Source organism: Amblyomma americanum, chromosome 1 (assembly GCF_052857255.1).
Source record: "Amblyomma americanum isolate KBUSLIRL-KWMA chromosome 1, ASM5285725v1, whole genome shotgun sequence".
Taxonomy (NCBI): domain Eukaryota; kingdom Metazoa; phylum Arthropoda; class Arachnida; order Ixodida; family Ixodidae; genus Amblyomma; species Amblyomma americanum.
In genome coordinates, this window is record NC_135497.1 from 382,252,801 (window position 1) to 382,269,684 (window position 16,884).

At 49.8% G+C, this 16,884-nt stretch overlaps 1 protein-coding gene and 1 pseudogene across 1 annotated transcript in view; both read left to right on the forward strand.

Moving 5' to 3' along the window:
- Nucleotides 1-1,845: 1,845 nt before the first annotated feature.
- On the forward strand, nucleotides 1,846-3,646 carry LOC144122766 (uncharacterized; annotated as a pseudogene).
- Nucleotides 3,647-6,310: 2,664 nt separating this feature from the next.
- The window catches only part of LOC144122782 (uncharacterized), a 32,069-nt gene continuing 21,495 nt past the window's right edge, over nucleotides 6,311-16,884 (forward strand). Inside the window, exons 1-2 of the mRNA XM_077655816.1 lie at nucleotides 6,311-6,324; nucleotides 9,548-9,750. Coding sequence (XP_077511942.1) covers nucleotides 6,311-6,324; nucleotides 9,548-9,750 — 217 coding nt within the window. The remainder of the gene's footprint in view (nucleotides 6,325-9,547; nucleotides 9,751-16,884) is intronic.

The window sequence follows — 16,884 nt, forward strand, 5'->3', positions numbered from 1 at the left end:
GGCGGGTGCTCAACCACTTGGCCACCATTGCGGTTGAGAAACAACCTTTATATGACGAAAAAAATCTTTCAGTGTGGTTCCCAACTGGTCCAGGAGTCCACGGGCTTGTGCTTCACATAAAGCCCGATCCAGCTGCCATTTTTGGCCGGCGGGCTGAACGGTCCGCAAAGCAGCCTCCCCGGAAGAATGAGTGGGATTGATGAGGGGGGTACTGCCTGTGCGGAAGGACATTATATGCCTTACAATCATTGTGTATAGCAGTTGTCTAGTTTATAAAGGAAAACGCTTGGTATTCGTGCGTAAGAAACTCAAAATTCGACCTGTTCTGGCGGTTGCGTAATTAATGTGCCTACGCCAACACAGATCACTTGTTAACTACACACCGAGATATATATATTCGATGACGGACAAGAAATCCTCTTAGTTAATGCGATAAAGAAAATTACAAGTGGCCTTTCCGTAGTAAAACACATATTGACAATTTTCCGGAGACTAATAGTCATGCGCATTTATCACACCATTTAGAAATTATGCGTCTTGAGCTAGCTACTGCTATCACGCGATTTTCCCTAGGCGAATATATGAAACATTGCCCAATTAGCTTACAAAGTATACACATTATTAGGATTTAAAAAAGCTGCAGACTAGGCCGCACCGCTTATTGAAGCATCAAACTATTCGGTTACACATTGTGCTAGGGCGCTCCTTTATTAATATCTTGATATCAGGCCGCAGCTTCTAATTAACTCTTACCTGGCTTATCGAAACAAATAAAAAGGCTGCTGCCTTTATTCAGGCACAAGCGCAGGAACCGCATTTCCTTCCATAAATGTAAAAATCCATTAATTTTCACTTCCAAACGCGTCATATTATTTTGGCTGCTGAAGCGTGGTCTATACTCTTCTGTACGAACTGTACAATTCATGTTTGGCTCACTGTCTCTGTCCAGTCTTCAAGTATTCAGCTCCATTTCTTTTTTCTTCAATGTCTCAATCAATCTTTCGCTTTACCTGCGGATCTGGGATTATCACATTAAGGGGGTATAATAGAGTAAACCCACCAAAAAAACTGATTTTTTGATTTCTTCAATAACAAATAATACACACTGTGGGGAGCAAAACAGTGCAGCGGCGAGCGCGTATTAGCGCTCTAAGCCATTCAAAATGGCGCCAAATACCGCGCCTTCTGGTATTTAATAATGATAATAATTGGTTTTTGGGGAAAGGAAATGGCGCAGTATCTGTCTCATATATCTTTGGACACCTGAACTGCGCCGTAAGTGAAGGGATAAAGGAGGGAGTGAAAGAAAGGAAGAATAGGTGCCGTAGTGGAGGGCTCCGGAATAATTTCTACCACCTGGGGATCTTTAATGTGCACTGACATCGCACAGCACACGGGCGCCTTAGCGTTTTTCCTCCATAAAAACGCAGCCGCCGCGGTCGGGTTCGAACCCGGGAACTCAGGATCAGTAGTCGAGCGCCCTAACCACTGAGCCACCGCGGCGGGGCTATTCTGGTATTTAAAAATGACAGATGCGAGGATTTGTTTACATGTTGTTTTCCGTCATTTTTTCAGTGTTTACATAATTTTTATAACAAATATCGTTAGATGCGTTAAGTATATTGACTTCTTATCTTTTTTATAAGTTGCCATTGCAAATTTGTACACTAGGGATGCTTTTATAGTGAATCGAAGCCTAATGAATGTTTTTTTTTTGTTGTGGGTACCTTCCGCGCGCGTTATTTGACGTTGTATTCCCGGGAATATTGACTCATTAAGATAAGAACGGCTGAGAAGTGGGCGAGGAAGAGGAAGTTTCGCGACAAACGATCTACAAGGAAAGAAACGAACGAGGAGCCAGCGCCTCGAAGTGCTAGTTTTTCAAAAATAGGGGTGAGTGCGCCATGTGACACATTAAGTGTGGAAGAGGCTACCGCTTCAGGATTTCGTTTCGTTGACATTGAGATCCTTCGAGGCTTCCTACGGGGGTCGGCATTATGCAAGAAATGCGGGAAAGGTGATCTTCTGCTAAACGAACAAATTGGTGAGAGGAGTGGACTGGCGTGCGCAATGAATGTCGGTTGCGATGAAAGCCGTGCGACGAGATCATTCAAGACAAAGAGGCTTGTTTGAGGTAAATGAACGGTTTGTTTTTGCGCTACGGACATGTGGAAAGGGACTGCTGGCTGGTGTGATATTCGCTGTTATGAACATGCCTCCGCCGCCTACGAAATTTGCGTCGTACACTGCGCGCCTACTTCATGCCACAGCGACAGTTTCTTCACGAAGCCTCACCCGTGCCGTTGACGACGTGAAGGCTGACATGCATGGCAGTTCCCAACCACAAGAAATCGCTGCTACTGTGGATGGAACCTGGATGAAGAGAGGGTATTCATCCCTACTCGGTGTCGTCACACTCATTTCAGCTGACACAGGCAAAGTGCTGGATTTCGAAGTGGAGACAAAGTTCTGCTATCTGTGTTCGCGAAATCTCCACACTGACAGCAGCCAAGGCGAGCGCAACGCAACACACATTGGACCGTCTGGAGGTACGAAAGCTGCGATTGTTGTGAAGATTTTTTCGCGGTCTGTTGAAAAACAAGGAGTGATGTACACCAAATATATTGGTGACGGGGACAGCAAGACATACTTTGCTGTGAAAGAAGCAAATCCATATTGCAAAGACATTGAAAAGCACGAGTGTGTAGGCCATGTGCAAAAGCGTATGGGAACCAGGCTTAGAAACCTGAAGACCAGTTTGAAAGTTAAGATGCTGTGTGATGGACTTCTACTATCTGTGAGAGGCCGTCTCACAGAGAAGGATATTGACTCCCTACAATTTTACTGCCACAAGGCGATTCCTGAGAACACTGATAGCTTAGAAAGCATGCGAAAGGCCGTGCGGGAAATCTATGTTTATAAGTTATTCACTTACGAAGAGCCCAACCATGGACTGTGCTCCAAAGGAGCGTCATCATGGTGTCGGTACAACCATGCCCTCACTGAAGGTAATACTGAGTCATATTGCCATAAAAGCACCCTGCCAACTGCTGTTCTAGAAGCAGTCAAGCCAGTGTTCCAGGCTTTATCATCACCAGGCCTCCTGAGCAAGTGTCTCCACGGCAGGACACAAAACACCAACGAGTCAATATATCAGCTGATTTGGTGCCGCTGTCCGAAAACAACATTTGTTGGCACTGACACATTGAAACTTGCCACTTGCGATGCTGTGGCGTACTACAATGACGGCAATTAAGCACAAATCGTTGTTTTGAAAACACTTGGCATCACGCCAAGTGTGTTCTGTACAGTCGGTCTGAACCGGCTTGACAAGGAGCGTGTTGAAAAAGCTGGGTTCGGAAGCTCATGGGAAAGCAAGGAGCATCGCAGAAAAAAGAGAAACATGAAGAAACGCTTTGGGGAAGACGCCAAAAAAGCTAGAAAGTGTGTGTACACTCCTGGCTGGAGCATTTTGAACTGTTGTAGTGCAGGTGCAAACATGAAAATGAGTTTTTCTGGAAATCACTTTTTTCACATTTTTCGGAACTTGATGTACCTTTTCTGGAACACTATACAGCCGATTACGCTCAAATTTTCCCAGATTATACCTACGTTCCTTGCAAGTAATCTGAACCTAAATTTCTGAAAAAACGTCACTTAGTTATATTAAAAAAAGAAGATTATTAGAAAGAACCTCCACGGTACCTGACATGTGACAGCATTATTTTTTTCTTGTGACGTGAATGCGGGAAAGCATTTTTAAAACTTCCAGTTAAACCCACTAATGTATGGAATTATTGTGCAAAAATTCACGGCCACGCTGTTTTTTCTTTCTGAGAAAAGCTTTCCATCATAACTTAAAATTTGCTTATCAACTACACATAAAAAATAAGGGCAGCAGTGAAAAAATTACAGCAATTAAGGCCAACGCTATACCTATTGAGCGCGCCGAATTTCACGCTAATATAAATAACAGTTGTTGAGATATAATGCTAAAACCAAGATGGCTCATGAACCCTAAATTACCCCTAAATGTTATGTCCTTTGAACTGTATGCAGTTTTGGGCATATGGTTGTGGTTATTATGCATCTATTACTTCAAATATAGTGTTGCTTATTGCTCATTTATATATTGTCTTAATTGCTTATTTATTATTCAACGTTATTATCTTCACGCATTCCAAGGTATTCTCAATCATTCGCTATCTGTAAGCATTTCTCGCGTGTCCATTTGATCTGCGTTATGTATTAAAGGGGCCATGACATGGTCGCCCTTCATATTGCCGCGTATATTTGCATTGTTCGTTTTTCAAATCTGCTGCCATACCACCTTATCGCTTTGTTTGCGACGCAAGACGCGACTAGATTTATCTGGATTGATCGCAGCCAGGCAGAGCTGATTCTATGTTGTTCCGGAATGGTCTAGTAACTTGGCGCGCTTTATCTCGAAAGTTCGCTATCAGCTTTAAATTGAGCACGGGCGACAGCGGCGCGCATTCTGTTCAACGACGGCCGAGCACGCTTGTCGCTTCGCCGCTGCCGAGTGATTCAGTTCATTTTGGGTGCAAGTCAGCCCAATAAAGTTTTCTTTTAAAAAACCCTTTCGTCCGTCTTCATCGCTGCTTCGACTGCCGTCACCACTACGTGACATCTGGTTCAGGTGCTGGGTAGCCTTCCATGTTGCGGACGCCCCCTTCAAGTCGTGAATACAGCACTAAGCGCTTCGCACCCGAGGACGAACCAGCAGCTCAGCGAGCCAGCCGACATCTCCAGGGAGAGAAGCCTGAGATCGGGAAACTGCCGGACCGCACCGGACAGCGAAAACACGCTACTACGAGCAGCGCAACCTCGCCGAAGATGTCGACACCGATCATACTGCAGCAGCCGCGTATGCCGCCAACTTTCAGTGGATCCCTAGGCGAAGCCCCTGAAGAATGGTTGGACCAATTTGAGCACGTGGCGTCATTCAACAAGTGGGATGATGCGGCAAAGATTGGACACGTGTTTTTCTCTTTGGATGGCTCCGCACGCACATGGTACGAAAACTACGAGTCGTCCCTTACGACATGGGAGCTATTCAAGAGAGAACTATTGAAGGTATTCACCGGTGTCTTGAGGAAAGAAAGAGAGGAACGACTCCTCGAGTCCAGGATCCAGCCTCCGAATGAGCCCGTCCGTGGTTACGTCGATGAGACGAAGCGCCTATTTCGCCGCGCCGATCCCGAGATGACCGAGGAAAAGAAAGTTGTTTTTAATGCGCGGCGTAAAAGAGCAACTCTTTGCAAGCCTCGTCCGCCAGCCGCCAAAAACTGTCGAGGAATTCATGCAAGAAGCCTGCACGATTGAGAAGACCCTCGACGTCCGAACTCGGCAGTACAATCGCCCTTCCTCTGTCTGTGCACTCCGTTCGTACGCGCCGGCCACCACCAGCGACAGCTTGCGGGAAGTTATCCGCGAAATCGTCCGAGAGGAGCTACGCCGATTACTGCCATCCTACCCACAGCTACAAGTAGCCACTCTGATGAATGTGGTACGGGAAGAAGTGCAACAGGCAGTTGGCACCCCGACGGCCACAGAACTCCAGGCCATGACCTACGCCGCTGCAGTAAGGACTGCTCAGCCCCCGCGACAACCCCCCCGTCCTCCCCGAAATGAGCCAATTGTTCCACAAAGCCGCCTCCCAGCCCCCGCCCACCCAGCCTATGACCGACGCTCAAGCCCCAGGAAATGCGATGCCTGGAGGACTTCCGACAACCGGCCGTTGTGCTTCCATTGCGGTGAGGCCGGCCATATTCTTCGTCACTGCCCGTACCGACGTATCGGTCTTCGAGGATTTGACGTTAACGCCCCACGACCACGCTTCGGACAACGTCCGCAGGAAATCGACGAGTACCGGCGTCGAGAGGAGTACACGCTGAACCGCTTTTCGCGCTCACCAACGCCATCAACCTCGCGCTTTGCGTCGCCACGCTGCAGCTACGAAGACGCGGTACTAGGAAGGTCTCCCAGCCCCCGTAGGGAAAAGTAAAGGCAGCAACTTCTGGAGGTGAGGTTGCTCACGAGCGAAACGCCGAAGATCCTCCACCGACCACGCCCCATGAAGACGCTGCACCCGTGACGCCGCATGAAGAACCTACCCTCGCTGCACCGACGCCGGAAAAAATGACAACCCCGACCACGACGCAAACTGCCTTCAATACAACGACGCCACCCAGAAAAGCCAATAACGCTAAAGCCATCATCGAGGGCAACATGCAGTCGCTCGTAGACAGAGGAGTCAGCATCGCAAGAGGCATCGCACATTTGCGCAATGGCCAGGCCGAAGTACTGCGGACTAACTTCTGCGAAGAATACCGACACATTAACAGAGGAACGACGATTGCACTCTTCGACGAAATATCCGATGTACGAGACTGCTTCGCCCTCTCCTACCCCTCCGCAGAAGATTCGCCTGACCAAGAGAACTTGCCCACTTTCAGCATCAACCCAGCCCTGCACCGGAACAGACAAGACCAAATCCGCAATCTGCTTCAAAGCTACAGTGAGTGTTTTTCGACTTCGCCGAAGGTGCGACAGACGCCAATTGCCAAGCATCGCATTATAATAGACCAACACGTTCGACCTCTCCGTCAAAGCCCCTACCGTGTGTCACCGCGAGAACGACAAGCCATCCGGGACTAAGTCGAAGAAATGCTTCGCGACGACATCATCCAGCCTTCAAACAGCCCATGGGCGGCACCGGTTGTTCTAGTAAGAAAGAAAGACGGCGCACTTCGATTTTGCGTGGATTACCGCCGCTTGAACAACATAACAAAGAAGGACGTCTACCCCCTCGCCCGCATCGTCGACACACTGGACCGCCTCTGCAACGTCAAATATTTCTCATCGATGTACTCAAGAGCGGCTACTGGCAAATTGAGGCCGACGAAAGAGATCGCGAGAAGACAGCATTCATCACTCCGGATGGGCTGTTTGAGTTCAAGGTCTCTGTTCCGCACCAGTGACGTTTCAGCGATTAATGGATACAGTGCTGGCAGGCCTGAAGGTGCAAATTTGTCTGGTATGTTTAGATGACGTCGTTGTCTTCGCCTCGAACTTTGAAGAGCACCTCAAAAAACTTCGAACAGTATTGGACGCAGTCAAGTCGTCTGGCCCAACCTTAAAGCACAGAAATGCCACTTTGCCTACGAAGAGCTGCTGTTTCTAGGCCACATCGTTAGCAAGAAGGGAGTACGCCCACACCCGCAGAAAACAGCTGATATTGAACAGTTTCCACCGCCGGCCGATAAGAAAGCAATGCCCAGATTTCTCGGACTGTGCGCATATTACCGACGATTTGTGAAAACTTTTCGCACATCGCCGAGCCGCTGTCCCAATTGACGAAGGCAGACGTGCCGTTTAAATGGGAAGCGCCACAAGCAGAAGCCTTCAAGGAACTTCAGCGTCCTTTACAGTCTCCATCGATCCTTGCGCATTTTGATGAAAACGCAGATACTGAAGTTCATACCGACGCAAGCAGCGTGGGGCTAGGCGCCGTCCTCGTTTAAAAACGTGACAAGTTCGAGAAAGTCATCGCATACGCTAGCTGTTTCCTTTCCAAAGCCGATGCTAACTATTCGACAACTAAGAAGGAGTGCCTTGCCATCATCTGGGCTACGTCGAAATTCCGCCCCTACCTCTACGGACGACCGTTCAAGGTGGTCAGCGACCACCACGCGCTCTGCTGGCTTGCCAATTTGAAGGACCCCTCTGGCCGACCCGCTCGATGGAGTCGGCGTCTCCAGGAGTTTGACGTCACCGTCATTTATAAGTCCGGACACAAGCACTCTGACGCCGACTGCCTCTCACGAGCCCCTGTAGATACACCGCCGCCGGACGACGATGAGCACGCCTTCCTGGGACCCATTAGCCCCAGCTCTTTTGCTCAGCAGCAACGCTCGCACCCCCGACCTAAAACGCCTCAACGAGTTCCTTTAAGGCAGGGTTTCTTCACCCCCCGCTTCATTCAAGCGAGGACTGTCTTCCTTCTGTGTGCAGAATGAGGTTCTTGTGAAGAACTTTACAGCGAGCAAAACAGCCTACCTCCTTGTTGTACCTGCTTGTCTCCGCGAAGACGTTCTACAGGCGTCACACGTCGAGCCGACTGCTGGAAATCTCGGGTTTACTCGCACCCTCCGCCGCATTCAAGACAAGTATTATTGGCCACGACTGTCTGCTCATGTCGCGCACTACGTGAAAACCTTCCGAGAGTGTCAGCGACGAAAGAACCCTCCCACATGACCAGCAGGATTTCTGAACCCCATTGAACCTCCCTCAAGGCCCTTTCAGCAGATCGGCATGGACTTACTTGGCCCTGTTCAACGTCAACATCTGGAAATAACTAGATCATCATAGCGACCGACTACCTGACGCGCTACGCCGAGGCGAAAGCCCTACCTAACGAAACAGCAGCAGAAGCCGCCAAATTTTTCGTGGAATGCATTCTTCTTCGACACGGCGCCCCCCATGCGCTCATCACGGACAGAGGAACAGCATTCATGGCGGTTCTATCGCAAGCCATCCTGTGTTACAGCCAAACCAGCCACCGGAGGACAACTGCATACCATCCGCAGACCAACGGACTGACCGAGCGCCTGAACAAAATCATCGCCGATATGCTCGCCATGTATGTCGATGCCGAACACAAAACCTGGAATGTCATCCTGCCTTAAGTCGTCTTCGCCTACAACACCGCAGTGAAGGAGACTACTCAGATGACGCCTTTTAGGCTCGTCCATGGCAGGGAGGCCACGACCACGCTAGACGCCATGCTGCCCAACGTTACAGAAGAAGAGAACGTCGACGTTGTCGCCTACCTACAACGCGCAGAAGCTCGAAGACTTGCCCGGTTACGGATCAAAGATCAGCAGCGGTCCCACGCCAGACGCTACAACCTATGTAGACGCAACGCGGAATACAAGCCAGGAGACCAAGTCTTGGTGGGGACGCCGATTCGCCGCCGTGGATTGAGTGAAAAGCTTTTACGCCGCTATTTCGGCCCGTACAAGGTTCTTCGTCGGCTAGGTGGACTGGGTTATGAAGTCATTCTTGACGCAATAACTGCATCCCAGCGACGCCGCGTACGACCAGAAGTTGTTCATGTAGTCCGTCTGAAGCCGTAATATGCGCGCTAAAGGCCGCTGCATTTCCGTGCTCTATTTTCGCAAGATCAGTTTTTTTTCCTGACTAGTCGCATTATTTGTTTTAATGCATCGGGTCGATGCTTCTTTGAGAGGGGAGTAATGCCGCGTATATTTGCAGTGTTCGTTCGTTTCTCAAATCGGCTGCCATGCCACCTTATCAGTTTGTTTGCGACGCAAGACACGACTAGATTTATCTCGATTGATCGCAGCCAGGCAGAGCTGATTCTACGTTGTTCCGGAATGTTCTAATAACTTTGTACCCTTTATCTCGAAAGTTCGCTATCAGCTTTAAATTGAGCACGGCCGACAGCGGCGGGCTTTCTAAATCTCGACGACCGCCGAGCACGCTTGTCGCTTCGCCGCAGCCGAGTGATTCAGTTCATTTTGAGTTCAAGTCAGCCCAATAAACAGTTTTATTTTAGAAGACCCTTTCGTCCGTCTTCATCGCTGCTTCGACTGCCGTCACCACTACGTGACAATATTGCAGCATTCGGACGTGGTTCCTCCATTCTGCAGTTGATATTTATTCTTAGGTATCGTCAACCATTTGCCGCCACCGAGTTGACAGGTGAGTACATTTCTTGTTGCTTTGCACGTACCGATAACTCGCGACCCGCAATCTGCAGAATACACGCCTTTGTGAGCTCACGTAGCACTTTCAGAAATTTTTAAAATCGGCTTCTTGAGCCCCAACAGCGCTTTTTCTGGCAAAGCATTGTCAGTGATGTAGCACATCAGAACACAGCTATGATGTGCTAACTAGCAGGCTGGTAACGAATATAGCGTAATTAACTTTTTCCCCTTTACTGTTAGGATCCTTAATTATTGAGAGGCGCTAACTTACCGTAAATAATACCCAAATCAATTTTTTATACTTTCGAAAACGTGGTTACCATCGGGGCTGTGGCCCAACAACTTTTGACTGTTTTTTGCTAGCTGGGCTTTAGAAGTCCTCGAATGTATACGTATTTTGGCACGATGTAGACGGAATTTGCCCAGAGCGCCCAGGGAAACCGCGTTTTCGAAATTCAAAATCAGATATGAAGATTACTTAAGGTGGGCTACACGCCTCTCAGTAATTACGAAGCTTAACGGTAATATTTGAAACATTTACTCAGTATTAGTTAACCAGCCTGCGAATTAACTCTTTTTGACTGTAATGTATTGCATTAGACCACTCTCAATGTTATGCCGAAAAAAACGCTCTTCGAACTCAAAAAGCTTGTTTTAAAAATTGCACAAAGGCACGTGAAAAAACATGTTTAGGTTAAATTTTCATCCCTATAATATATCGCTGACTTTGCATAGAATTTATTTTAATGGCAGCAACCGATGGGTCATTGCGCACCGGTAGACTTTACATATCATTCAAGAAATTCGGCCTCGGGTGAGGTATTTCGCAATAGATGGGCTACAGCTTTCATGGACTCTTGTGTCCGCTTCACTTTTGCCCCGTTTCCTATTCATATTTTTAATGGCAGCAAACCATTGCGCACCGCATTGCGCAAATCGCGCCGCAGGACGTTGCATAAATTTTTTTAGTTGTACGTCTTCGGCGAAGTTCTCTCAAAGTGGAATCGCCATTTTGGAGCGTGCCTTGAGCAGAGCTTTTGTGCTATGGTCGTACAGTCGCAGTAAATTTTTGAAAGGAACCAAAAGTTCGAAAATATTGACACAACCAAATATTTATTTTCAGCCGAACATTTCGAAACCAACTCGGTCCCTTGAAGGGAGACTGAAATTCGAGACCGTAGCAGCAGGGAACGGCCTTCGCTTTCATTCTGAAGTCTACTGAGTGGTATTCACACGGGCGCTGTAATCCCTTTCTAAGTGACGGCGGCTGCTTTCGAGAGTGCACGCGGCAACGCAGCTCCCGGTTTTGCACCGGTGACCGCCGCCGACCGAGGAGGAAACCGTTCGTTCGGCCTGAATATATGTTCAGTCATGGTTCAGTCCCTGTCTCCCCAGGAGATATGGCCTTCGGTGGCTTGCGTGGAGTGCAGCCCGCTGCCATCTTTCTTTTTTGGTTGTTCCCCCTCGGGTTTCTTTTTCATCTTATCTCCCCTCCTTTCGCGCATCTATACAGTTTCCCCCTTCGTTTTTCTTTTTCACCAAAACCCCTCAAGGGGGTATTGTTTTGGCCTCTTCCTTCCTTTTCGACCCTTTCCCTCTGTCTTAAAAGCTCGGCCCCTTCGCTGGTCACCCCCGCAGGGGGGAGTCTGCAGCTTGCAGGCGTTTGTGAGTGGCGACACTACGGGTTTGCGAGCATCCGCAGGGACATTCCTGAAGGGGGATGATGGTGAACAGTGCATCACCACAGACCCGAGCACCCGCGCCTAGCCGTGCGTGGCATCGCCGTGTCCGGGGAAAAGGGAATCCTGGTGGTTGAGCCGATGCCGAGCGTTTCGACCTTAAAGGCCCCACGGCGGAGGCAACACACCACTTTGGCCCCAGCTTCCTGTAGACGGCACCTCCGACCTGTCCCGAAAGGGGGAAATCGGCAGTCACCTTTTCCTGTGCTCCTCTCTACCTGTTACTTTCCTATCTTCTTTCTGGCGACTCTCCTGCCTCCGCCTCGTTTCCCGGTTTTTTTCCTTTCTTCGTGGGCGGCTAGGGCTAACCTTGTGTGGCCAACTACCCTGAGTTGCGTCATACTTGGTTATAGTTGACGTGCACAGCTGGCGTGGGTAGGGCTTACGTGCAAGTTCCTGTCCCGACCGCTTGTTGGGCTCCGTGGTGGGTGGCTGGCACCGTAAGTGAAAAACTAAATTTTTTATTGCTCCCCTCCATTCCAAACCTGATCGCTCACTATAAACAGGGCGTAACGATGGAGATTTTCAAAAAAAAGAAAAGTGTCATTTCCAAAATTTTATGTCATTCATAGCAAAGCTGAAATAAAACAAGGAAGACAGATTTCCCCTTTCCTGGCAGCAAAGTGACTGACAGATAGCTTGGGCTTTGGGTACAAGTTATCAAAAATGGCTAGGGGCGACTTGCTGCTCGAACTAAGTGACACCGTCCAGCGCTCGAAACTTGCAAACATTGTATCGATAGGAGAGATTCCTGTCTCCATCACGTCACACCGATCTTTGAACACAGCCCGAGGCGTCATATCAGAAACTGATTTTGTTCACCTCTCTGAAAAAAGAGCTTGAAGTCCTTGCCCACCAAGATGTCATAAATGTTCAGCAGATAAATATCCGGAAGGATAACAAGGAAATTGGTACGAAACACCCAATTCTCACTTGGCACACCAACACACAACCTGAAAGCATTGAAGTAGGGTACCTCAAAATAAATGTAAGGCCATATATACCCAGCTAACGCAGATGTTTCAATTGACAGAGGTTTGGCCACGGCACACAGAGTGGTCGCGGCAGCAAAACTTGCGCGAAATGCTCTTCGAAGGACCACCAGTGAGATGAATGTTTTGCTGCCCTGCGGTGAACAAATTGTGAAGGAGACAATGCTGCATACTCAAGGGCTTTTCCAACCTGGAAGAAAGAAAAAGAAATAATTACTCTGAAAACCACTGAAAACGTTTCTTTCGAGGAAGCAAGAAAGCGATACGCCGAAACAAACAGATTCTCCTTCACTACAAAAAACAAACCGCGCCGATTTGGTGCGTGGGCGTGGCACATCACATCTGGATTCGGCACCTGTGCAGGCCGCGAGCAGTGGGCTTATGGCAGGGCCATCCGCGCCTCCTGGTGGAGTAGCTGACACTACTCCGCCAACACCAAAGTTGGCTGCGCAGACCCCCGGGTCAGCGGGCCTCAAGAACTCTTCCCACAGGTCGAGGTCTAACTCAAAAGTTGGCGTGCGTCATGCATGCTCGTCCAGCACCTCTGCAGAGGCGATGGACACGACCAAGGCCAGCCCCGTGCCGTCCACGTCGGACGGACGGCAGAGGTCCTTGGATCGATCAAAAATTATGAAGCTCCGAGTCACGGGGCCCCAATAAAAGTTTATCTATTTGTGATGACCCCCATAATGCGCAGGTCCACACGGGACGGAGAGGCAAAGAGACACCGTATGGCTCAGTTTAAACAAACAGGTATATTCAATAATTACACATGGTTAAGGTTATACATCAGAGGCTGGGGCGTCCGAGCTTACGTGCCGACGACTTCATGGGGGCGATGGAGTGGCTCCGGAGTTGGGCTCGAGCGGTTGCTGGCAGAAGCTGCACGCCGTCGGGCTTCGGCGCTGAAGGCCCTCTTCGCTAACGATGTCGTCCTGAGCGTGGATGCAGTAGAATTTCAATAGTCGTCCGTTTCTTCGAGGATGGATCACAAACCCTTCCTCTAGTGTCGTTCGGCTTGGAAGATGAACAGGAGGAGAGCTTGTAGATGATGACAGCAGAGCATAATTTTACAACAGAACAAACTTTGCACTACTTTACTCATCGACCGGGCAGGTTAGTGCCTAAGTAGCATCACATTACATGCTAAGCATGGAGCCCCAGCTCAGACTGGACTGCATCCGTTTACATGTGCTTTTAAGCACTTGATTAACAAAGGACTAAGGGCGGTCATTTCCAGTGGCCCGCCCAAAGCATCAATTCTCCAATCCAAAATAACATGCGAGATGGGGACAACCCCCTTGGGTTGGGCTTAGCCTCGAACCCAGAGTCTGTTAACAATACAAACTAAATAAACAACAAAACGCCACCACTCTCTCTCAAGTGAGAGTATACACAGGCTCTCTCTTCGGAGCTAATTCACTAGCGCCTGTCTTTCCACATTCTTGGCGAGTACTGCCTGTCCGCCATGACAGGTGTCCGTCACGGCCCTTCTGGGAAGCTGTGGGTGCCTTCCCGGCGATAGCCCACGACAAAGGGGGGGAGGGAAAGAATGTTGTCCCAGTGGCCCGGAAATTGGGGAGGATAAAGCCTGTTTCCTCGGGGCGGCGGCGGGTCCGGTTTTTCTGGTCGTCACTCAAAGAGCATGGCTGGGTAATTGATGATGCCGCTGTCACGGGTCTCCGTCTACGCCGCGCCGTCGAACGTGGATCCTCGTAGCATACACGGAATGTCACACTCGCTCACCCTCCAGAAGAATGTTCTCCGAACATTTGAGTCCACGCAGCTCCCCTTGTCTTTCTGAATCGCCTCGCACAGTGCGTCCGACAAAACACTTTTCGCTGCACTCAACACCACTGCACAACACCATATGCCTCCGCTGTCAATACTGGCGTCTCCAGGGGCAGCACTGATCTTCTTTTACAGATAAACATGAAACTCAGCACCCAAGCCTCTCTTTTCTAGTCCAAACTGGACGTAATAAATTTACCACAGTTAAAGGAGCTCCCACTTCAAGCACGATCACGGCACAGACAAAAATATAGATAACGAAAGGAAGTAGGGCAGGTTCTGCATGCGCTCCGCATGCTCTCCTGTGAAGGTGTTACTTAATGACAGAAAGGTTTAACTACCAACTCCGATAACTTAACACATAAGCACATAGCAATGTTATGAGCTGTGGCATTACACAATTCTAACCAGTTCAAAACTCCGCTCTGTTTACGCCATTAGTCCGACTTAGCTTTCCGATTTCGCAGCGGATATCGGCCTTCATGAGTCATACTAAGTAAGTCTGTGCCCCTTTGTCTGCTTTGGGACTCGCGAGGGCTCGTGGCAGGAGCCTCTCCTGGCGTTATCTGCGCGGCAACCTCACGCGCTTCTTCTTCTAGCAATGCATGAAGTAAATCCGGTGGCATTCCAGCCGTCACCTCGGGCGCCTGCCGAACAAATGCAGGAGAGGGCGTTTCTTGCGAACTATCTGCGCGCTCCGCTTCACTTCTGTCCCCATCAAAATCCGCGCTTTCCCTTTCCTCATTTCGTGAATACTGAACCGGTGCCGACTTGAGGCGATTTGCGTGTATCCTTATCAAACGCCGGTTCACGTCTCGGACTCTGAAGTTTACCGGAGAAAGCTTCTCGACAACCTCGCACGGTCCTCTCCACTTCGTCTGGAACTTACGAGCTAGCCCAATCTGCCTTTGGCAGTTTTCAATGTACACGCTGTCCCCCACATCAAACGGCGCGTCTCTAGCACTGCGATCGTGCACCTCCTTCCTGCGCTTCGCCGCTTTCTTTAAGGACTCCTTTGCGATGTCCCTCGCCACTTGCAAGCGCGATTCTAGCTCAACCTTATAGTCGTCCAGTGAAGCGTATGGGACACGACGGGGGCCCTCTGGCACTTCACTAGGCTGGTCCGGGTCTCGGCCGTAGAGAAGAAAGAATGGCGATTCGCCCGTGCTCTCGTGTGCTGCGGAATTGTAGGCAAACATTGCATACGGGAGCCACAAGTCCCAGTCCCGCTGGTCGCGCGAAACAAAATGCGACAGGAACCCGGCCACGGTTGGGTTCAGTCGCTCCACCGCGCCGTTGCAAGCCGGATGGTACGGTGTTGTCTGCTTCTTAGCGATCTTAAGCAGCTCGCAAACTCTCCTCATTAGCTGCGACACGAAGTTCGTTCCCCGATCTGTCAAGAGTTGCCTCGGGGGTCCATGTCGGAGCACGATCTGTTCGACAAATGCTCTTGCAACCGTGTCTGCCTTCTGATCTGGGAGTGCTACCGCTTCCGCGTATTTTGAAAGGTGGTCGACAAATACTAAAATGTACTTGTTTCCGGAAGTGGTCGTGGGCAATGGGCCCATTATGTCCATACCTGTCCGCTCGAAGGGAGCCGAAACCTCAGGGAACGGCTGAATTGGAGCTGGTCTTCGTCCCTTGGGTGTTTTTCTTTCGAGACAGGAATGACACTTCGCACAGTAGTCTCTAACATCCTGTCGCATGCCACTCCAAAAGTACAAACGCTCCACACGCCTGCGTGTCTTCGCTACGCCAAAATGACCGGCGCATGGCGCATCGTGAAACGCGCGAAGAACCCTTTCTGTCCACGACCGAGGTATGACGACTCTCTCCCAAGCGGTTTTCTCTGGTTTCCCTTTCCTGGTTGGCCTCGTGCGCCGACACAGGGTGCCGTCTTTGCCAATGAAATAACCTAGCTGTTCGGGGTGAGACGGTGCGCCCTCTAAGCTTTCGATTATTCGCTTCAGGTCAGGATCTTTGCACTGCTCTGTGCGTAATTCGGCGGGGTCGACTACGGGGACAAACTCATCTATAGCTGCCACGGCAGCTGTGCGGCTGAGTGCATCAGAATTCAGATGCGTCTTTCCTGACTTGTGCTCAACTTCAAAGCAGTATTCCTGCAGGTGTAGATTCCATCTAGCGAGTCGCGAGCTAGGGTCCCTGACACTCATCACCCATTTCAGAGGATGGCAGTCTGTGACTAGCTTGAATTTGCGGCCGTAAAGGTAGCATCTGAAGTGCTTTACTGCCCAAACAACGGCGAGGCACTCCCTTTCCGTAGCTCCGTACTTTTGCTCTGTGGGGCTCAGCTGTCGGCTAGCAAAAGCAACGGGATGTTCTTTGCCCTCGATAACCTGAGAGAGCACGGCACCAACTGCGAACTTTGACGCATCTGTGGCCATAACGAAGGGCAAATTAAAATCCGGGTGGCGCAACAGCGGTGCACTCATTAGCTTCCTTTTCAGGGCCCCAAAAGCATTCTCCGCGTTTTCGTCCCAGCGAAAGGCGACATTTTTGGCTGTTAAGGCGGTGAGCGGCTTAGCGAGCTTGGCGAACTCCTCTATGTGCCTTCGGTAGTAACCGATCAGGCCGAGAAACTGCCGG